We start from the raw sequence: 19626 nt of genomic DNA, 5'->3' as shown, positions 1-19626 counted from the left end.
ACACACAAACACACACACACACATTCTGTCAGTAAAGGTTTTATATTTATCTGTTATTTAATTTTCGTGCACTGTGTCAGGGATTTCGTTATGCTTGAATCTTGAAACTATTTATTTTGCAATATCGTGTGTTTGCCATTAGCTATGGGTCGATGTAAAAAGTAAACAGACAGGTCCTCGCCAGCAGTGCCTGACAGCTGTCCCATTTCTGGCATTTTCACTGCTCGGCATTCCAGCTGTCTGATGTCATCGCTCTGAAAACCTGCATGTATCCTTCCGCTCCAGAGGAACTACAATAGATTTTAAACAGTTTGCTTATGAAAATACACCTAACCAGCTAGCTTGTATAAATGTTTAGTTGAGTTGGTGTTGATTTCAGTGTAGTCCAGGAATGTATTGAAGGCTGATCAAACAAACGCCAAAGCAATAGCGCCGCGGATGAAGACCGAAACACTTGTTGCTCTTCTAATCCCAGGAAGCGAAACACGCTTGGAACTTGGAGTGAACACTTGGACCAAAAGGCATGTGGGCTCTGTTAGTTTGGATCCAGAACAAACTACAGACAAACAAACTGCCTGTTAATCTAATATCCAGTAAGCAGCATCCATTGACTTTGGTGGTGGAATCCCTAAGGACTGACCAATAGTTGGACTACCAAGTTGCATCTGGTGGCTAACGGTAACGTTGATGTTTTTTTCCCCAAAAAAATATTTACCGGGGGCGACGTCAGCTTCCCAAGGGTGTCGTCTATTTGCTGGAAGTTAGCGGGCTAGCGTAAACGCTAATTCCAAGCCAGTTGTAGTGAATGTAATGGATTTTCTTAAAGTGACTTAAAAGCAGCTAGATAATACCAAATATGTAGACCAAGCGTTTAATTGTAGCAGTAAAGAAAGTCCAATTGTAACTATCAATAATTTGAAATATAATGGATGCATGGTTTATGATTTTGAAGTGCCTGCTTCTTATAGAATCGGTCGCACTTGTTGGTGTTTGGATCAGACTATTCGCCGGAAAGTGATTACTGTAGCCATAGGCGTAGTAAAAATGACCATTGTAGTTAGCAGTAAGTGCACAGGTCAGAGGGGATATCCGTAGGATTTGCCCTTTCTGCTGTGCCCAGATTGTTAAACAACTCAAGAGGTGGAGGAATTGTAACGTTACTGAGACCCAATTGCTGTCAAAATGAAGCATTAAGGGGATTACTTTACGGTAATCCCCGTGTTAGTCTAGTCTTTAAGGGTAAGTATCGTAATATATTCTTTAGTGATGAGTAAGGCCACGCTGTTAAAGCTAGATTTGGTTGTGGGTTTTGGATGCTCATCTGATTTGATTTTTCCGTCTGACTTTTCAGACCTGTGTGCTGATGATGACCCCCCTGACTTGTTACATTATCACAACTTTGTGGACATCAAGGAGAATACTTCCTCTGGCCTGAGTGGAGACCCCCTCTCCACTGTTTAAGACGCCTGAAACATGCCCTTGCCGTTTGGCTTAAAACTCAAAAGGACTCGAAGGTATACTGTTTCAAGCAAGAGCTGTCTTGTCACACGGATTCAGCTTCTCAATGGAGAGTTTGTTGAGTTTACACTCTCAGTGGAGAGCACTGGACAGGAATGTTTGGAGGCAGTAGCCCAGAGACTCGAGTTAAGAGAGGTATGTAGGTGTTTTTCACGCAATACAAGTGCTGATTGTTCTCTCTTATATGGACTCTTTAAGACCTGCCATCTCAGCAACAAAGTATTTTTGTGACCATTGTCTGCTGGTCACATTCTTACTTGAAACTAGTAAGCAGAACAACAGAAACTATGATAACCAGTTTGTCATTGTCTACTCATATAATGTCATTTCCCATAATATTTCCCAAGATGTAATGACTCAATCATTTCCCAGTTAAATGCTTTACATACACATATATGTAACTCACGTTGAGAAACATGAAAGATAATGTACTGAGGTTCATGTCCAAGTCTGGCATTTATTTAGCATGTTTGGTTAGTGATGCTAATGCAAGGCCTCCACCTTCATTTACTTTATGTCACATTGTTTGCTTTTTTAGTGTTAGTAGAGTTACTAGGCGAATCATGTGGTGAACTAGTCAGTCTGTTAAACTACAAAAAGCACAATTCACTGTTGCATTTCAACCATGGATGTATCTGGGTTAGTAGGTCCTTTATTTTGAATATAACTTTTTAGTATTGCTATAAAAACAAATTTCTGTAATGTTTACACAGTGCTTACTCATAGACAGCAGCTATTGTCCAGTGTAAAATGCCAGTAAACACATTTCTAGTTGTTTTTTCCAGCTGCTCTCTTACCAGTGTTCATTGTGGGATATTCGGATAGAGAGGGCAGCACAATCTAGAGAAGTCTTCGATTTTAGATTTATTTTAGATGATACATAACAGCTACATAAAAAGAACCAGACAATTCGTATTAATGTTCCTATTTTTTTGAGAAAATTTCATTTCACTGATGACGTTAAATTAAAACAGAAGAACCTCGTGTCTCTAGTCTTATTTCTATATAGATAAGTTTTTAAGCTCCTCTGTCTGTTTTCATATTGGTAATTATATAATTTAGCCTTTCTAGTTAATCTAAGTTTCCTAAGTGGGATGATATAAGCGTTTCATTATTTTGTAAATTTATCTTGCTGTGCTTATAACAAAAATGGCAATCTTTCCATTGAGTAGTTTTCATAAATGATTTTTAGCCAGTCTTCAAATTGTACTCACATTTTACTGGATTTATTTCCCCATCATAAAGTAGTACTGCCATTAAGCATTTGCCTTCATTCGTTGTTCTATGCTGTGACCCACATATACACTGTGAAAGTGTCAAATGGAAATGTGTTCTTAAATACAGTTTCTAAACATTTGTGGATATCACGCCAACATTGCCAGAATTTCAGACATTGCAACTTTGGATTTTAAGGTCTGTGTTATATTTATAAACAGGAGAAGACGAGCAGATTTACATTGGCACTGAGCTCTTAAGCGGTAACCTATTGGTCTAGTCTTTAATATGTAATATAAGTCTAAATGTGCCTGCCTGGATTACAGTTTACCCTAGAATGGTTAATGTTTAATCTGTCCTCTTGCATTTTTTTTAATTTTTTTTTGGCTTGTTAGATAACATACTTTAGCCTGTGGTACTTAAACAAGCAGAACCAGCAGAGATGGATTGACTTGGAGAAGCCACTGAAGAAGCAGCTGGACAAGTATGGGCTGGAGCCCACCGTTTACTTTGGAGTCGTGTTTTACATACCCAGTGTCACCCAGCTGCAACAGGAGATCACAAGGTGATCAGTGGCAGGAAGTGTCTTTACAAAGCCACTGCTCTTTTTTTCTCTTTTACTGTTTGTCGCTCAAGACTACTGGCAAGAAAGACCTTAGAGAATTTTAGACAAAATTTAGTGCCGCCACATCAAGTATTAAAAAGTTGTACTGACTATCAGCTACAGTAATTAAAACACTCTTACTTGATTGTACAGTTTTTTTGTTTTATTTATTGATTTGGCCATTAAACATTGAGTGTTAATTTATCTGGTGCTGTATGCTAGATGTTTTGTAATTAATGATGTTATATCTGAAACATGAAGATAGTTCTTGTTTTGTTTGCCAGTCTTCTGCTCCTAACAGTTGCTTCCTCTCTCTACAGATATCAGTATTACCTGCAACTGAAGAAAGATGTTTTAGAGGGCAGGATATTGTGCTCACTCGAACAAGCTATACGTTTGGCCAGCCTGGCAGTGCAAGGTATTGTGGATGTATTATACTAGCCTGATGGCAGAATTTGTAGTTTGGTAAGTCCTGTGTTCCTTCTTGCCCTCACAGATGGCACAACGTGTTCAGTGTGGTGTCACGTCTTCTGGTGCAAGCTGCTCTGTATTGTTTCAGTTGTGCACATTGCAGGTTTTTTTTGACCCGGTACAGTGCTGCTGATACTGCAGCCAGGAAGAAGACATGAGTATGTGTTCATGTCAGTTTTCACTACCAGTTTAATGATGGATGTGTCATTACAGAAGCATAGAAGTTACAGCATCAGCACTGGTACAAGACTGCTCCTCCTGTACCAGGAAGAAAAAAAGCAAGAGGACAGATTAAACATTAACCATGGTCCGCTTTAAGCTGTGGCGACGTTATTTTTGCGAGAAACACGACGAGTGCTGTGAATATAAAGGGGTCTCAAGTCTCAAGCAAAGAGATTGGAGTTGTACTGGAAATGAGTTTTCATCAATTATTTCTGAATAGAAGTCTAGTTTTCCACCAAAGCACAGCTAAAAAACATTGAAATCAAGTTGCATACAAATTGTTGGGATTAATGGTACTTTTTTTTTTTATTTTTTTTTTTAAATCTCAGCATCTTGTTTTAGAGGTTTGCTCCTCACAGTAGTTTGTCAGAAACCTCCGTTCAGCTGTTTAACGGATAGATTATAAGAACATTTTTACAATTTTTCTTTTATATATATATATATATATATATATATATATATATATATTAAAAAAACACTGAAGAAGAACTCTACATCCTAAACATATCTATGAAACTGATCAACAGTGAGTGAATTTGAACACTCTTTGCTTGAGTTTGAGCTCCTGTAACGTTCGCTCAGCTGGAAGAATCTCAGACAGTGCTGGCAGAGTTATATCAGGCGCTGCAGCTTACTTGCCTGGGTGTTACAGCATAGCTGTGCTGCTGAGATCACTTACTGCTGCAGCCATATTCAAATGCCTGACTAACATTCAATGTTTAGAAAAGCACACTGAATCTTCTTGCAGTTGCCCTTCATATTTAGTCTGTGCTTTGTTTGCAATGAAAACTTGTGCAGTGTGCCGCGAGTAAAGCTGTTTTGTGTAACGTGCAGCAGAGTTGGGAATGGAGGACAGTTGTAGCCTTTAAGCACAGCTGATGTCTGGGGAAAAAAAGAAAAAGAAAAGCTGTTAATGTTGCCAGAAGGAAGCCTGAGGCTGTAACAGTTTAGGACCTCTACGTTATCAGACGCTGGCGGGCTAACAAACAAACATCTCCCCTTCTAAATTTAGTCCATCATGTCATCATACACTACAGCTTTCCAGAAGGCATTACAGCGTTCTGCAAGTCCTGAATGTCTATTTTGAATTGTACTGCAAGCGGAAATAGACATAGGATTTATTGAGCCTTGGAGTCTGCTTTGCTACAAATGTCTGTACTTTATGCTCTATTGTTTCTTCTTGCCCACAGCTGACTTTGGAGACTTTAATCGATATGATTCCCAGGAATTCCTTCAGAAGTTTGAACTGTTCCCCATTGTAAGCATTCTCCACTTGTTCTCCATTAAACTCAGATGTTCTTTTGTGTGGATTGGATCAAACACGTTTCTCTCGCTCTGTCTTTGCAGGACTGGATTCAGGATGAGCGAGTGCTGGAAGAGGCCATTCAGAAAGTGGCTCTTCTTTATCAGTCCTTCAAGTAAGCCAGATTTCGAAGTATCAGTCTACCCGGTCACACAAATGGCGAGCAGAGGAAACACACTGGCTCTGATTTGGTCTGTTTGGAGATTGGGGCTTTTGGTTCTTGGTCGTCTCTATTCTGAGTAGAATGTATAATGTAAATGTTTAAGGCAAATAACGCATTTGGTTGATTTTTGTAACAACGGTAAACACAGTTAATTTAACAAACTGTCATTCATCAGATTTTAATGACTATCTTTACCTCATGAGATAAAAAAAAAAAGTAAACAAATTGTTAATAAAGCTGTGTCACTTCTACTTATAATGTCATTAACTTTTTAGTATCTCCTAGGAAACATGAGGTGATGAAAGTTTCAGAGGACAACAAACTGTTTTACACTCGAAGCCTTTCTGTTGATCCTTGACCATTTTACAAACTAGGGTTCCCTAAATATCTGACTGAGGATGCACAATAAGGGGCTAAATGTTGTTTCTCCTAACAACAAAGCTGTTGTTAGGAGAAAAATACCTTTTAGTAGTGGTACAGAGGTGAGAGGTTGGGCACTGTCGCCACACGGCAAGAAGATCCTGCGTTTGAATCCACTGGGTTGCATGTTCTTCCTATACCTGTGGCTACAATGGCTTCCTCCCACAGTCCAAAGATGTACAGGTTAGATTAACTTAAGCGTGAGTGGTCATCAGTCTCCGTGTGTGTCCAGAGTGTGCCTGGCCTCATGCTTCATGACAGCTGGGATTGGCTCCAACCCCACCGTCACACAGAATTGGAGCAAATGCACAAGCAAATACATATAAAGCCTGTTTCGATTAATACACATCTCTTCTGATTAATATGTTTATATGATCACAGTACTGTTATCATTTTCTTGATATTTTTTAAAAATCTTTTCAGGGGTTTGCCAGTTCCAGAGGCAGAGATGTTGTACATGCAGGAGGTTGAGAAAATGGAGGGCTATGGCCAAGAAACCTTTCAAGCCAAGGTAGGTCTGTGAAAGCCACTGGATCATCACTGGATCCTTTAACAAGTATGACACTGGCTTACAAAATTCTCCTTTGGTCATACCAGGACAATACAGGTGCAGATGTTACCCTGGGTTCCTGCCTTGACGGCATCTTTGTCAAGCACAAAAGCGAGCGTCCGCTTGTTTTATACAGGTGAGCCTAGGAAAAATGATTGCAATTATACCTAAAGAACTGAAATCTGATTTACTTCTAAGAATGGGGGGGGAAAAGTGTGACGGCCACACAACTCAATCTGGAAGACAGAGTTTTGTGGCACAGCTTACTTACAAGCTATTCTTGGTTAAGGTTGTCTCCTTAATGTTCTCCAGCCTTGAATATGGCTCAGGAGGTAGTGGGTCAAGTAGACTGTGATAGCTGATGAGGATGTTTGGGAATGTTATCTGTCAGTTTTGTAAGTATGTGAACATTAAAGTATTTAGCTATGTACCAGTATGAGTTCTAGATGGCTTTTGATTGACTCCCACATATGCATGTTTTTAAAGCAACCATGTCTGTAAAAACGCCCTGAGGTTTTGTGACCACCATGACATCATGTGTTGTTTTTTTTTCCTTTCTTCCCCCCTCCTTTCTTCCTCTGTGCCGCTGTGCTTTAATTGGCTGTGTAGGTGGCATGATATTAACAACATGAGTCACAACAGGTCTTTCTTTGCCCTGGAGCTAGCCAACAGAGAAGAGAGTGTTCAGTATCAGACCGTGAGTAACTGCAGTGTCTTTTCCATCCCTAGTGACATTGCTGTCTGTTATTGGATTTTGATAATTTGGAGATGGCCTTCATCATTAACCTTAGCATAGTGTGTATGTGGGGCCATGAAATCACACTGGCATTCCCAGGATTGCCTTTATTTGTCCATAACTAAGCAAATACTAGTCTGTACCACATGTTTAGCCATCTAATTTTTGTTTTTCTTTCTCATGTGTAGGAAGACATGGAAACCTCCAAATATGTGTGCCGGATGTGTCTGGCCAGGCTCAAGTTTTATAAGATTAACATGAGTAGCCTGTGAGTGTTTTTTCTCTCCACCCGTCTACCCCAAGCTGTCTCTTTGTTCATCGTTGTCTCATGCATGGGTGTCATCTTTGGTGTAGTCTCATGTCTGTACTCCTTTCCTCCTCTCTCTTCAGAGAGGAGTGTGACCCCCTGCCTTCTGAGGGCTCCCAGAAGTCCCTTCTCTTTCTATCCTTTCCTCGTTTTCCAATGCTCTCTCGTCCCTCTCTGCCTTCTAATAAGGGGTGAGGAACACAGTCAGCCAACGCCTACAGTATGCCTGCCAGACAAGTGCCATTATTCATTCCTTTCAGCTGCTTACCCAACAGTGCCACCACAAATACGCTTCCTGCATATTTGAAATGGGCCTTGGGTTTTGAACCACACAGTGATTCTTAATTTAAGTGAAATACATTTTTAGATTTGAGTTACTACTTAGAGCCAGTACACAGGGTTGCACATTTTATTGACTTTTAGATGAATTTCAGCATCTGTGAATCTAAAAGTAATGTAACTGAACTGCGTTGGGTTGAATCAAGGGACTATTAAGAGTGTCAGAACTCTATACGTGTTGAGTAATGAGTCAGATACATTCATGAGACGAAGAGCTTAGTCACGTTCTTTCACTTCTGTGTTGCATATTTTCAAGTCTAAAACAAGGTTAGACTGCATTTTATTTGGGCAGTGCGTTGTTGTTAAGACAAAATCTAACTTCTGCTAAACTGTCTTTAACAATTGGTAAATGAAAAGTGAATGTAAAATCAAAACATGACTCATCAAGCATGTACACTGGTGTGCTGGAGAAGAATAGCACGACATGTTTTATGGACTTAACCTGGTCTGCACCTTTCCAGGTGTGCCATATCAGTGTCCAAGAACAACATCAAGTATTGCAAAACACTTTTTTTGTAACAGCAGTAGTGGGTAAGTTCATCTTTGCTGACTCACGTTTTGTTTTGGGTTTTTTTTTCCTCTGCTAGCCAACCTCAGCCCACAGTTGTCAACCCAGTCAGACGGAGATCCTCTACTAGGGTATCTCTGGTAATGCCCACACTCACTTAAAACACACAGATTTAAAAAGTTGCATCTTTGCTTTATTAAAAAAACAAACAAAGAAAATGTATTTAATGTGGGGGGAAGGAAAATACATACAGCTTACAACATAATGGTCTTGTAAAACAGTAGTTTATTTTGAAACGCGTCCTTAAGAAAAATAATTCTGCATTTGTTTTTAATTGAAAAGTTGACAAATTTTTGCACTCTTTCTCATGGGTATTGTTATAATGAATAATCATTGTTTAGAAGCAGTGTTTGATTCTTTGCTCCTTGGCAGCGTTTGGCTCATATTAGCACTGATTAAATCCCTTTATTCCTTTTTTCTTTTTTGATTTCCAGCCAAAGCCGCAGACCTACATGATGCCCCCTCCACAAATGCACTACAATGGCCATTTCACAGAGCCTTACACATCATCACAAGGTAAACTCTTCTTCTTGTCTTTTTTGTTTTGGTTACGTCTAAATGCTTAAACTGTTCTTTAGTTATAATGGAATTTTCTCACTTGCTCATAGACAACCTGTACATGAACAGTCAGAACGGTTTCTACTACCACTCTCAGACCAGCCTGGACTGCTCTCCTCTAGAATACAGTAGTGGAGGACGTTTACGTAATGGCAGTGTGTACAGTGCCCACAGTACCAGCTCCCTAACCAATCCCCAGCACTACCTTCAGCCTTCACCCATGTCCTCCAACCCCTCTATTACAAGCGACATAACCAGACCAGACTACGTCCCCTCTCACCGGCACAGCGCTCTCATCCCACCTTCTTACCGTGCCACTCCTGATTATGAGACAGTGATGCGTCAGAAGAACCGAGGTGCAGGGGGAGGAATGGTTTTGTCTCAAGAGCACAGGCAAAGCCACTCTATGAGGAACCTAAATATTGGAAACTCCTATGCCTACAGTAGACCAGATCCTCTAGTTTACAGCCAGCCAGAAATCAGGGGGGAGCATGGCGGGGCAGCTCAGCACCACCACTATCTCTTGCATTTGGGCTCCAGCTTCCACAGCCCTTCTCCATACCCCTACCCTACAGAGAGGCGATCTGTGGTGGGGGCAGTAAGTGTCCCAGAGCTCACAAATGTCCAGTTACAACAGGCACAAGAGTATCCAGCCCCCAACATCATGAAGACACACGTGTACCGATCACCTCCACCTTACCCATACGCTCATCCTAGACCAGCTAACAGCACACCTGATCTGTCACGTCACCTGTACGTCAGCAGCAGCAATCCAGACCTGATTATAACAAGGCGTGTGCACCACTCAGTCCAGACCTTTCAGGAGGACAGCCTGCCCGTTGCACACTCTTTGCAAGAGGTCTCAGAGCCTCTTTACAGCGGACCTCCACAAAGGCAGCAGTACCATGCTCAGAAACGTAACTCCATTGAAATTGCTGGGTTGGCGCAAAGTTTTGAGGGGATAAGGGTCAAAGAGCGCACGGCGTCTTCTTCAGCAGCTGAAATGGCCACACCTCCTCCAGTGCTGCATGGCGGGCGCTCTCAGGGATCCCAGCTCAATGTGTTTTTGGAACAAAAAAATCCAGAAGACATTGAAGACATTAAGGAAGATGTGCAGTACGGACATAAAAAGTCCCTTTCAGACGCCACCATGCTAGTTCACAGTAGCGGAGAAGAAGAGGACTTTGAGGATGACAGTGGACGTCACACACCACTTTCTCAGGAGGCATTAGTTCCCGAGCAGCCGCCACAGCAGCATCACAGTCTGACATCTCTCTCTTCCCTGACACCTCAGCAGCAGCAGACTCCGACAGAGCCTCCTCCTGCATATCCCATAGGCTCCTCTCTTGACCCCTCTATAACCGGCACCTTAACCTATAAGGTTCATACCCTGATCCATGAACGTGAGCCACTGTACCTAGTATCAGAGTTACAGCAGCCCAGGATTATGCCTTCGGTTTCAGAGGGAGACTTGAGTGGTCAGGAGAAGCCGAGGCCCAAGAAAGACTTCAAGAAGAGGCCTGTGTCTGATGTTCCTCCTGGGAAGAAAGCAGTAGAAGGTTTACCTCCTGCGGTGAGTCTTGTTTCCAAATTTCCCCCGTTGTTCAGAGTATTTTAATAATATGCTGTTTCTTTTTTGATTTTTTTTTTTTTTTTTTTTTTTTTTTTTAACTGGGAGTTCTCCCAACCAGTCCACATGTGTTTTGTGGACTTGGAGACTGCGTCCTTTGTAGTATCCTGTGGGGATGCGTCATGAGTATGGACTGACTGCCCTGTTACTACAAGCCATTTGAACACTATAACTGTTGCAGGAGCTTGGAGCCAGCAAATAAGTCAGACTCGTTCTCAATGCATGTAGGACTCCGCCAGGGCTGCCCTGGTCACAGATTCTGTTTATAATTTTTATACAGAACTTCTAGGTTTAGCCAAGTGGCAGAAAGCTTCCACTTTGATGGCCTCAGGATTTCACCTCTGCATTTGGCAGCTGATATGGTCCCACTGACTTCATCAGGTGGTGGCCTCCAGGTCACAATGGAGCCGAGGACAAAGTGGCAGGAATGAGAATCAGTCTGGAGAAATTACATCTCTCAGCTGGCTTGGGAACGTCTTGCTACTCCCTCACATTAGCTGGTGAGAGGGATGGATGAAAGCACTCTTCCTGGGCTTTTCTTTTTTTGGCCATCGTTCCAGACCAATTTTCTTCTCACTCCACCTCGCTCCAAATTAGCTCTTTTGGTGCCTATCCGGTTGTTCAGTGATGACGCGACGACTCCTACTTCCGGGTCTAAAGTAGTCTGCGTTTAATATGGCTTTTGTGTTGTTAACATGTTTAATGTTTTGTATTTTCTTCTATTTGATCTCAAAAAGCTCCTAAAACAGTCAGTGATCCCTGTTGACCTCCCTCGGCTTTTATTACCGCTAATCATTTATTTAAGCTCAGTTTTTAAAATCTTAGGATGTAACTACAGCCCAGCCCATGCAGCAGTATATGAATGACTAACCTCGTATTGTGGATAGATTATCTCAGTTGTTCTCCTGGCTGAAGTTTGGTCCTTTTACAGCATCCTGCCATGCGATTACATTTGTTCCTGACCACCGAGAACACTCACGTTAACTTTTATCGAGTGGAAAAAAAGTTAGCTTGTTTATATTATGCTAACATAGCTGTTTCGCTAGCGGTCACGTAGCACATCATTATATACCAGCTAGCCCAACTTCAGTAACCCTACAAACGTCACTGCTGTTTAGTTTTCTGTCTTCATTTATGTTGGAAGTGATAGCAGAGCTGTACGTTTTAATTTGTTTCCAAAACCCCGCAGTCAGGACATGCTATATTGTATTTAGATAGAAGCTAGCGAGCTAACTCCCTGCTAACTTCTAACTCTGTTAAATGTCAAAGGAGCTTGCAAAGAAAAGCGTCTGGACTTCTTTAAGTTGCTTGAAGACGTTTCACCTCTCATCCGAGAAGCTTCTTCAGTTCTAAGGTCAAATGGTGGGGAGTCCCAGATTTAAACCCAGTGGGAGTTTTCCCCCAAAGAGGGACCAAAGGACCCCCTGATGATCCTCTAATCACATGAGCCAAGGTGTGAAACTGGGTGTGGGTCCCAATCAGCCAGGGTTTCGGGTGTGTTCATTGTGAAACCTGGCCCTACCTTATCATGCGAATTCCTGAGGTCAGATAGCCCAGGATGTGAGTGGGCGTTTTAAGGAGTCTGGGAAGGGATCTCAAAACTGGATTATAGATGGCAGAGAGTTGGTGTCGTAAACCACCGCCTCTGTTCAAAGATGGTCGCTCACAGTGGACATAGATGGCTTCTTTCACTCCTCTTTCAAACCATCTGTCCTCTCTGTCCAAAATGTGAACATTGGCATCCTCGAAAGAGTGTCCTTTGTCCTTAAGATGCAGATGGACTGCTGAGTCTTGTCCTGTGGAGGTGGCTCTTCTGTGTTGTGCCATGTGCTTGTGAAGTGGCTGTTTGGTCACTCCAATGTAGAGGTCTGAGCATTCCTCGCTGCACTGTACAGCATACACCACATTGTTAAGTTTGTGTTTTGGCGTTTTGTCTTTCGGGTGAACCAGTTTTTGTCTGAGCGTGTTGCTGGGTCTGAAATGCACCGGGATGTCATGCTTGGAGAAAACTCTCCTGAGTTTCTCTGATACACCGGCTACATAGGGGATGACAATGTTGTTGCGTCTGTCCTTCTTATCCTCCCTCGCTGGTGTCTGGTCTTCTTTTCTGTGCCTCTTTGCTGACTTTAAGAACGCCCATTTAGGATAGCCGCACGTTTTGAGTGCTTCCTTTACATGTGTGTGTTCCTTCTTTTTTCCTTCAGGCTTAGAGGGAACATGTTCTGCCCGGTGGTGTAGGGTCCTAATTACTCCAAGTTTGTGTTCCAAAGGGTGATGGGAGTCAAAGAGGAGGTACTGGTCCGTGTGTGTGGGCTTCCGGTAAACTTCGATGTTGAGTTTGCCGTTCTCTTCAATGTGCACGGCGCAGTCCAGGAAAGGCAAACAGTTGTCCTTTGTGTCTTCCCTGGTGAACTTGATGTTTTTATCCACAGCGTTAATGTGCGCAGTGAAGGATTCCACTTCTTGTGTCTTGATTTTGACCCAAGTGTCGTCCACATATCTGTACCAGTGGCTGGGTACTTCTTTGCAAGCTCCTTTGACTACGATGACCTGGATGACTGAGAACCTTCACAGACATATTTCCGTTAAATGTCATAAATTCCGTTTTCATGGATGCCTTGATGCCAAACTCAATTGTTACACCTGGTAGAGCAGAACGCTGATCATTTTATTAAAGATGAAAGACTTTAGACAGTTTTTCAACTCTCAGTAATGCCATAGTGATCGTTTGATATATGGACCTGCAGCGGAGTTTAGACCCAGACACGGCTAGTGACGTCAGACTGAACAACCGGATAGCCTTAAAAGTATTGAAGCTGAAGCCACATATCTTTCAGCAAAAGGAGCGGCCAATGGGAGTACAGCACATGTATATGACCTGATTGATAGAAAAGACGTGAATTAAACATTCTAACTTTTTTTTTTTAAACAGAGCCCTAATTACAGTAGTTGTTTGGAACTAACCCAAATGTTGATTTTGTCAGCAAACAAGAGAGTTATAAAAAAATAAAATAAATTTAATGCAGAGAAACGGCTTGGGAAATAGCTTGTAAGAGGTGGCTGGTTTAAAAATTAAACAGATCCCAGCTAATGGGTTGTGTTTGTGTCCCCATTTTATACTCTTCCCATAGTTTTATTGGGAACTCAACTGCATTAAAACACAGCAAATAGGAGCACAGAGCAGGAGAGAAACAAACATCTAACGGGCCGCGGGGAAAACAAGCCAGCTGAGTTTGGCTTGTTCTGAAGCATGAAAGGCGACATGAAAACCAGTGACCCAACCCAGTCCTTGTTTATTGGATTCAGATCGGTTTTAAAGTTTCCACAATTTCTGATTATCCCTCAGGGTTATAATTACGACATAGCTCTGGCCTGTGGGAGTACAATCGGAGCTAATGTAATGTTAGCCACAAGTGTTTCACTGTTGTTGTGGTGACATTGCCCTCAAAAAAATCAAAGTAATCTGCTGGGTCTTCAGTGCCTCAGATGGCAGAATCGCATAAAGATACTTGTGTTCGCACTTACAACAAAGAACAGAGCATTTGCTCATAGCTCAGACATTTTAGAGCTCGCAGAGCATCTTTTGCAAGAAGATAATAATGGCAGGCTGCAAGGCTGCTGCCTGAGGTTGGAAGGTGTGTCTGGATAGCCATAATTGTATAGCTGTGACACACAGCCTTATATAAGCCCTGATGGCATGTTTACAGGCAAAGTTCCTGAATATGGGCTGTGTGCATTTCTTTGTATCAAGTGTTTTTGGTATTTAAATAGCTCCTAGACCCACTTGATGATCAACAAAGACATGGTAATATCATTTTCTACAATATGCAGTTATTTTAGGTTTATTTGTTATTTATTTTAGACATTTAATTTTGTTGTGTATTGCTTCATTTTTAACAACATTGTCATAATTTCACAATGATGTACAAATTACTAACAAGAAAACTATTTTTTACGTGACACTAGCTTGGTTTGTCTGAGACGAGGGTTGTTGTCTTTTGGGGTTTTTTTCCTGTGTTGGTGTTCCTATAATAATTACCTACACATAAAACTGGTTTTACTGTATACCTAATGACTTGTTACTGTCGCTAAGCACACTATGTATTTATGGTGAATACATTTGAAAGCAAAGTGGTTTGGAGTTGTGCAGTTGCAGCAGACTGTAATGTAAGACTGTAATGACATTGAAGACGCAGTCACCTGTGCTTATTAACAATAATCACCAATAAGGGAAAAACATACAAGATTTTCTTTCTTGAATCGTCAGTGTTATTGCCAGTAGTACAAGCCTAAGTCTGTTTCTGTTTTGGCCGGTTGCTGCACTGTTAATGTCAGAAAACAAAAACTGCTTTCTCTGTAACCTGATGCCTCTGCCCTACATCAACATCACATGAGTCCAGATCCTGAAAGAATTAGAAGAAGTTTCAGTGGCCAGCATGTAATGACGCAAACGTATTTGAGAAGAATGCGGTCGGTCTACCTTGGTAAACCAGATAGGTGACATTCCTCTAGAAACGCCCAGCGAGGCTGCATTGTCCCCGCCTCTTGTCCGTCTGTTCTCTGGGGTTCGCTGTCATTCTCACTTCTTCTCTGTCACCACTTTAACGTCTTTCTAGGGCATGAAAAAAGGAGCCAAGTCAGAGGTGAAGAAGATGGGCCCTCTGAAAGTTGCCCACCTCAATGGCCTGTCCATATCCAGGCAGCCAGTCCACAGCGAGATTAAGGATGAGCCTGAACGAGCCTCGAATGATGAAAGGGTATGGCATCTAAAAATGTTTGAATTCGTGAGTGATTTTCTGTGTGAATGGGATGTGTTTGAACTTCGTTTAGACTCTTGGAGGACTTTTTATGGAGAGGGTACGTGTTCTTGTTCAGAGCTTTGAAACACAACTGAACTCGTAAGGATTGCTAATCTTTATGGTTGTTGCGCTAACAGTGAAAGTAAACCCAAAAAGTTGGGACACTAAATAAATGCGGAATGATTTGCATATCCCATAAACCCATATTTTATTCACAATGGAACATAGAAAACATCAAATGAGAAAAAGAAAATGTTTTGAATTTGATGGCAGCAATGCGAGTCAAAAAGGCAGGGACAGGGGCATCTCCTCTTCTTCAAAAACAGTCTGTAAGTGTCTGAAGAACTGAGGAGACCAGCTGCTGGACTTTTGGGAGACGAATGTTGTCTTTTATCTTCTAGCTGCTGAACAGGTCTTCTCTGTCATATTTTTCATTGATGCTGTGATGTCAGATGTTTTTAGTTGGTGAAATATCTGGACTTACAGGCAGGCTAGATCAGCTCCTTCTACCACGAAGCCAGGCTACTGTAAAAGATGCAGTATGCATATGCCTTTCAGCATTCATGCTGGCTTTCTAGAAATATTCAAGATGCCATTTTTATAGGCACTAATGCAGCTACTTGTCATCAACAAGCATGTCTGGAGGACATGATGTGAAAAATAGACTTTGCATTTCCAATTAGTCTGTGAAAAGGAGCTTTGTCCCAGAACAGACAGTGGTGGTTGTGGATTATGATTACACATCACTTCTTTGAATTTGTGGGAGACACGGTGAACTCTGTTCAGGCAAAAATTTCTGGATGTGTTCCTGAGCCCATGCAGCACCACACGAGTGTAACCGCAGATTAGACATCCAGTATTGATTTTACAGTCATTGTTGTGACCTGTTTGTTAAAAGAATGCATTTTCTCAGTTTAAGCATTTGATATATTTTCACTTCCATGCAAAATATCTTCTTTGACAGCATTGTCCATGACAGTGACATATTTTCCGTTTGCATTTGTCAGTGCGAAGTGTTGGAGCAGCACATGGAGAAGGGTGAAGTGTTGAAGGAGTACGAGAGCATCCCAAAACGTCCAAGAGGGGAGTACACGATCGCCCAGCTGCCAGAAAGCGGAGACAGAAACCGCTTCCAAGACGTCCTGCCTTATGACGATACCCGAGTGGAGCTGGTTCCCACTAAAGAGAACAACACGGGCTACATCAATGCATCACACATTAGAGTAAGTTGTTTTGGGGATGTATGTACATACATTTGCAAACCAGATAACTAGAAATACTGTGCAAATAGATTTCTGCGACTCTTAAATTTCAGTCGTGCTTAATGGTTTGTGGTAAGGCAGCGTGTTAGTCACCTTTACTTCCTCTTTCTGGAGTTTCAGGCATGACAACATAACATCTTCCATAGATGAATAATATTTTCTGCTGTACTGGCTCTCCCTCTTTAAAAGAAATGACTGAGAATGCTCCTTATGTCTTATTTCTCATTAGATGACAGTAGGTGGGCAGGAGTGGAATTACATTGCCTCGCAGGGTCCCATGTCGCACACGTGTCAGGATTTCTGGCAGATGGTGTGGGAACAGGGTGTCTCCATCATTGCCATGGTCACTGCCGAAGAGGTACGTTGATTTAATTTTAAACCCTTTCATATTTTTTTCCCTCCTTGTCTCTATGCGCACTTACATATGCACATCATCTCCTTTGTTCAGGAGAGCGGTCGAGAAAAGAGCTTTAGATACTGGCCCCGACTTGGCTCCCGGCACAACACAGTGACGTACGGGCGCTTCAAGATCACCACGCGGTTCCGCACAGAGTCCGGCTGCTACGCCACCACTGGGCTAAAGATCAAACACCTCCTGACGCAACAAGAGAGGACTGTCTGGCACCTGCAGTATACAGACTGGCCTGACCACGGCTGTCCCGAGGACTTCAAAGGCTTCCTCAGTGAGTGGATCAGTATCAGTTTATAATCAGATCTTTACCTTTTTGAGCCTAATAACCTCTGCTACATTCAGGTTTCCAGAAATGTAGTTAAATATAAAGTTTGCGTTCTCATCTTTCTCCAGCCTACTTGGAGGAGATCCAGTCTGTGAGAAGACACACAAATAGCATCAGTGACCCAAAGAACTCCAACCAGCCTGTGCTGGTGCACTGCAGTGCAGGAGTGGGTCGGACTGGAGTTGTCATCCTGTCTGAGATCATGATAGCGTGTCTAGAGCACAATGAGGTAATTTTCTTACCCTAATGAAGGTTTTTTTTGTTTTGTTTTGTTTTTTTAAGTGATTTTTTTTGGGGGGGTTTCTGTGTATTATCTTTGTATTATCAAAAATGAATATTTTCTCTTTCAGCCATTGGATGTTCCCAAGCACCTGTTGGCGCTACGCAATCAGAGGATGCTGATGGTTCAGACCTTGTCCCAGTACACCTTCGTGTACAGGGTCCTCATCCAGTACCTCCGCAACTCCCGGCTGATCTGACCACGGGCATCAGCACAGATGATTGCAGTGGATTTTGCTCCACAGTTGTGCCAAACTGCAGTGATGCAGATGTTTGAATCTGTTCTGAAAGGTGGCTGCTTACATTCTGTTCTGGCCGTGTATTAGAGCCGGCAAGCCGGGAGGTGCCGATTGTTGAGATGTGCAAGACGCTGTGCCACATGAAGGGGCACAAAGACTTGTGACCTGTCTCTAAACAGTATTATATATTATTTCTTACATATATTGGCTACTTTATAAAGCCCAGCACTTTCAGAGTACCATGCTGTACATAAAGAACCAATATTAAGCTGCATTAAATTCTTTTAGATATCTATCAAAAATCATTGGTTGATTTTTAACTTGCCTAAGAACATTTTTATTGTCAGTATGTTTTGAATTGCTGTTGCTTTATTAATTCCGATAATGAAGGATTTATTTTTTTTAAGTTTGGAAAAGCTTGGAAAATGTGTTTGATATGAAATCCATGGATTTAAACTTTATTTAGTGACCTCTGCTGGTGCAGACAGAAGGATGACAATTCATGCAATAAACACAGATATGGCTGTGTGATTTAGTGTAGTCATCTGTATTATTAATAGTACTTTTTTTTTTTTTTTTAAAGACGCCATACCTGCCCAATATTTGTTTACTGAACCAATACACCTGCTGAAAGAGGCATGGGAAGTAATGGTGAAAAAAGAAAACACACACTGGACTGATCAAAGTAGAAATTTGCTGCATGGGTTTAAAAAGCTAAAATAAATGCTGGGTTTGGAGTAAAATTGGAAAATCTTTTTTTTAATACATTCATCTGTTTTTATCTTAAACTGAAGATGAAGTGTTACGTTTCTGCGCTGTAATGCTGGCGGGCCTCCGTAGCTTGGTAAAATATGAAGGAGTGCAGTGATGCCTTCAGAAACACGAGGGTTGATATCATGACAGCAGCGTCTTTGTTTTAATGAAAGGCAAAAAAACAAGGAGGTGGTGTTGCAACAGTGTTACCATAAGAGTGCATGCAGTGTGTTGAGTTTTGCATCACCTCTGTTGGCCATGGCCATGGTGCTCGGTTTGAAGTGCAAACTTGTATGGATGGTGTATCTCTAGTTTCAGTATTCTGGCTGCCACACTTGTCCCGACTCCAATGAGAAATGTCACTCTGTAGATGCACTTCCTGCTTCCACAAATGGCTGCCAGACTGTTAATGAACACTTGTGCAGTCATATTAAACCGGAGTTGGATTTAGCTGCTCTGCTGCAGCTGTGAGTTGCATCCAGATCCATTTTTTTCCCTGTGCAGAACAAAATTGTTCTGGATGCCAAAGTAATACTAGTTTTACTGACCTGATGTTTGGGGGATTTTTTGCATCAAAGGAACATGTTACTCAACAGGAGGGGGTGAAATGTTGCTGAGATTTATTAAGTGGAACTTTTTTGGGGGGTGGGGGATGACCATAATTTCCTTCTGATTGTTTGGTTCTGGCAGAAAGACGGAGTCTTAGTTTGGAGACTGAAAATATGATGTAAGCGTTTTGTCCATGTACAGGTTGTTCATAATGTACACAATGTAAAAGTCTGCTTTGATGAATATTGGTTGTTGTACAAACTGTATCTATTGAACTGAACTTGGTATGCCATTGGACAAAAACAAAAAAAGTGTAAAAATTATTTTCAGCCAAGAATAAAAACTTGGAAATAAATTGTCGTCTGTAGCTTCAATTTATGTGAGTCCAGGCTGCCACCTTGTGG

At 41.7% G+C, this 19626-nt stretch overlaps 1 protein-coding gene across 2 annotated transcripts; it reads left to right on the top strand.

Annotated features, from left to right (window-relative positions):
- Positions 1-467: 467 nt before the first annotated feature.
- Positions 468-19577, top strand: ptpn21 (protein tyrosine phosphatase non-receptor type 21). 2 transcript variants are annotated; one of them, XM_085256548.1, is made up of 20 exons: positions 468-678; positions 1352-1653; positions 3129-3298; positions 3658-3755; positions 5221-5288; positions 5378-5448; positions 6340-6427; positions 6514-6602; positions 7076-7163; positions 7391-7470; positions 7593-7700; positions 8436-8496; positions 8851-8932; positions 9025-10547; positions 15221-15361; positions 16411-16626; positions 16895-17023; positions 17114-17348; positions 17471-17631; positions 17753-19577. In XM_085256548.1, exons 2-20 carry the CDS (start codon positions 1474-1476, stop codon positions 17879-17881), a joined length of 3717 nt encoding a protein of 1238 aa, XP_085112674.1. In that variant the 5' UTR covers positions 468-678; positions 1352-1473; the 3' UTR covers positions 17882-19577. The 2 variants fall into 2 exon arrangements, with proteins under 2 accessions (XP_085112674.1, XP_085112675.1); XM_085256549.1 differs by lacking the exon at positions 7593-7700 and having other exon boundaries at positions 469-678.
- The last annotated feature ends 49 nt before the right edge of the window (positions 19578-19626 follow it).

Source organism: Mchenga conophoros, linkage group LG19, assembly GCF_057382185.1.
Source record: "Mchenga conophoros isolate Kocher_MC1m ecotype Shallow Benthic linkage group LG19, M_conophoros_male_GT1.1, whole genome shotgun sequence".
Taxonomy (NCBI): Eukaryota; Metazoa; Chordata; class Actinopteri; order Cichliformes; family Cichlidae; genus Mchenga; species Mchenga conophoros.
The sequence above is the reverse complement of the archived record's forward strand: the minus strand, read 5'-3'. Positions and strand labels throughout refer to the sequence as shown.

Bases quoted from the DNA above. Each gene is read 5' to 3' on its own strand.
- ptpn21 (XM_085256548.1), top strand. From the start codon at position 1,474: ATGCCCTTGCCGTTTGGCTTAAAACTCAAAAGGACTCGAAGGTATACT. The intron at 17,024-17,113 runs GTACGTTGATTT...TCCTTTGTTCAG, and splicing joins CCATGGTCACTGCCGAAGAG to GAGAGCGGTCGAGAAAAGAG. The intron at 17,632-17,752 runs GTAATTTTCTTA...TTTCTCTTTCAG, and splicing joins CGTGTCTAGAGCACAATGAG to CCATTGGATGTTCCCAAGCA.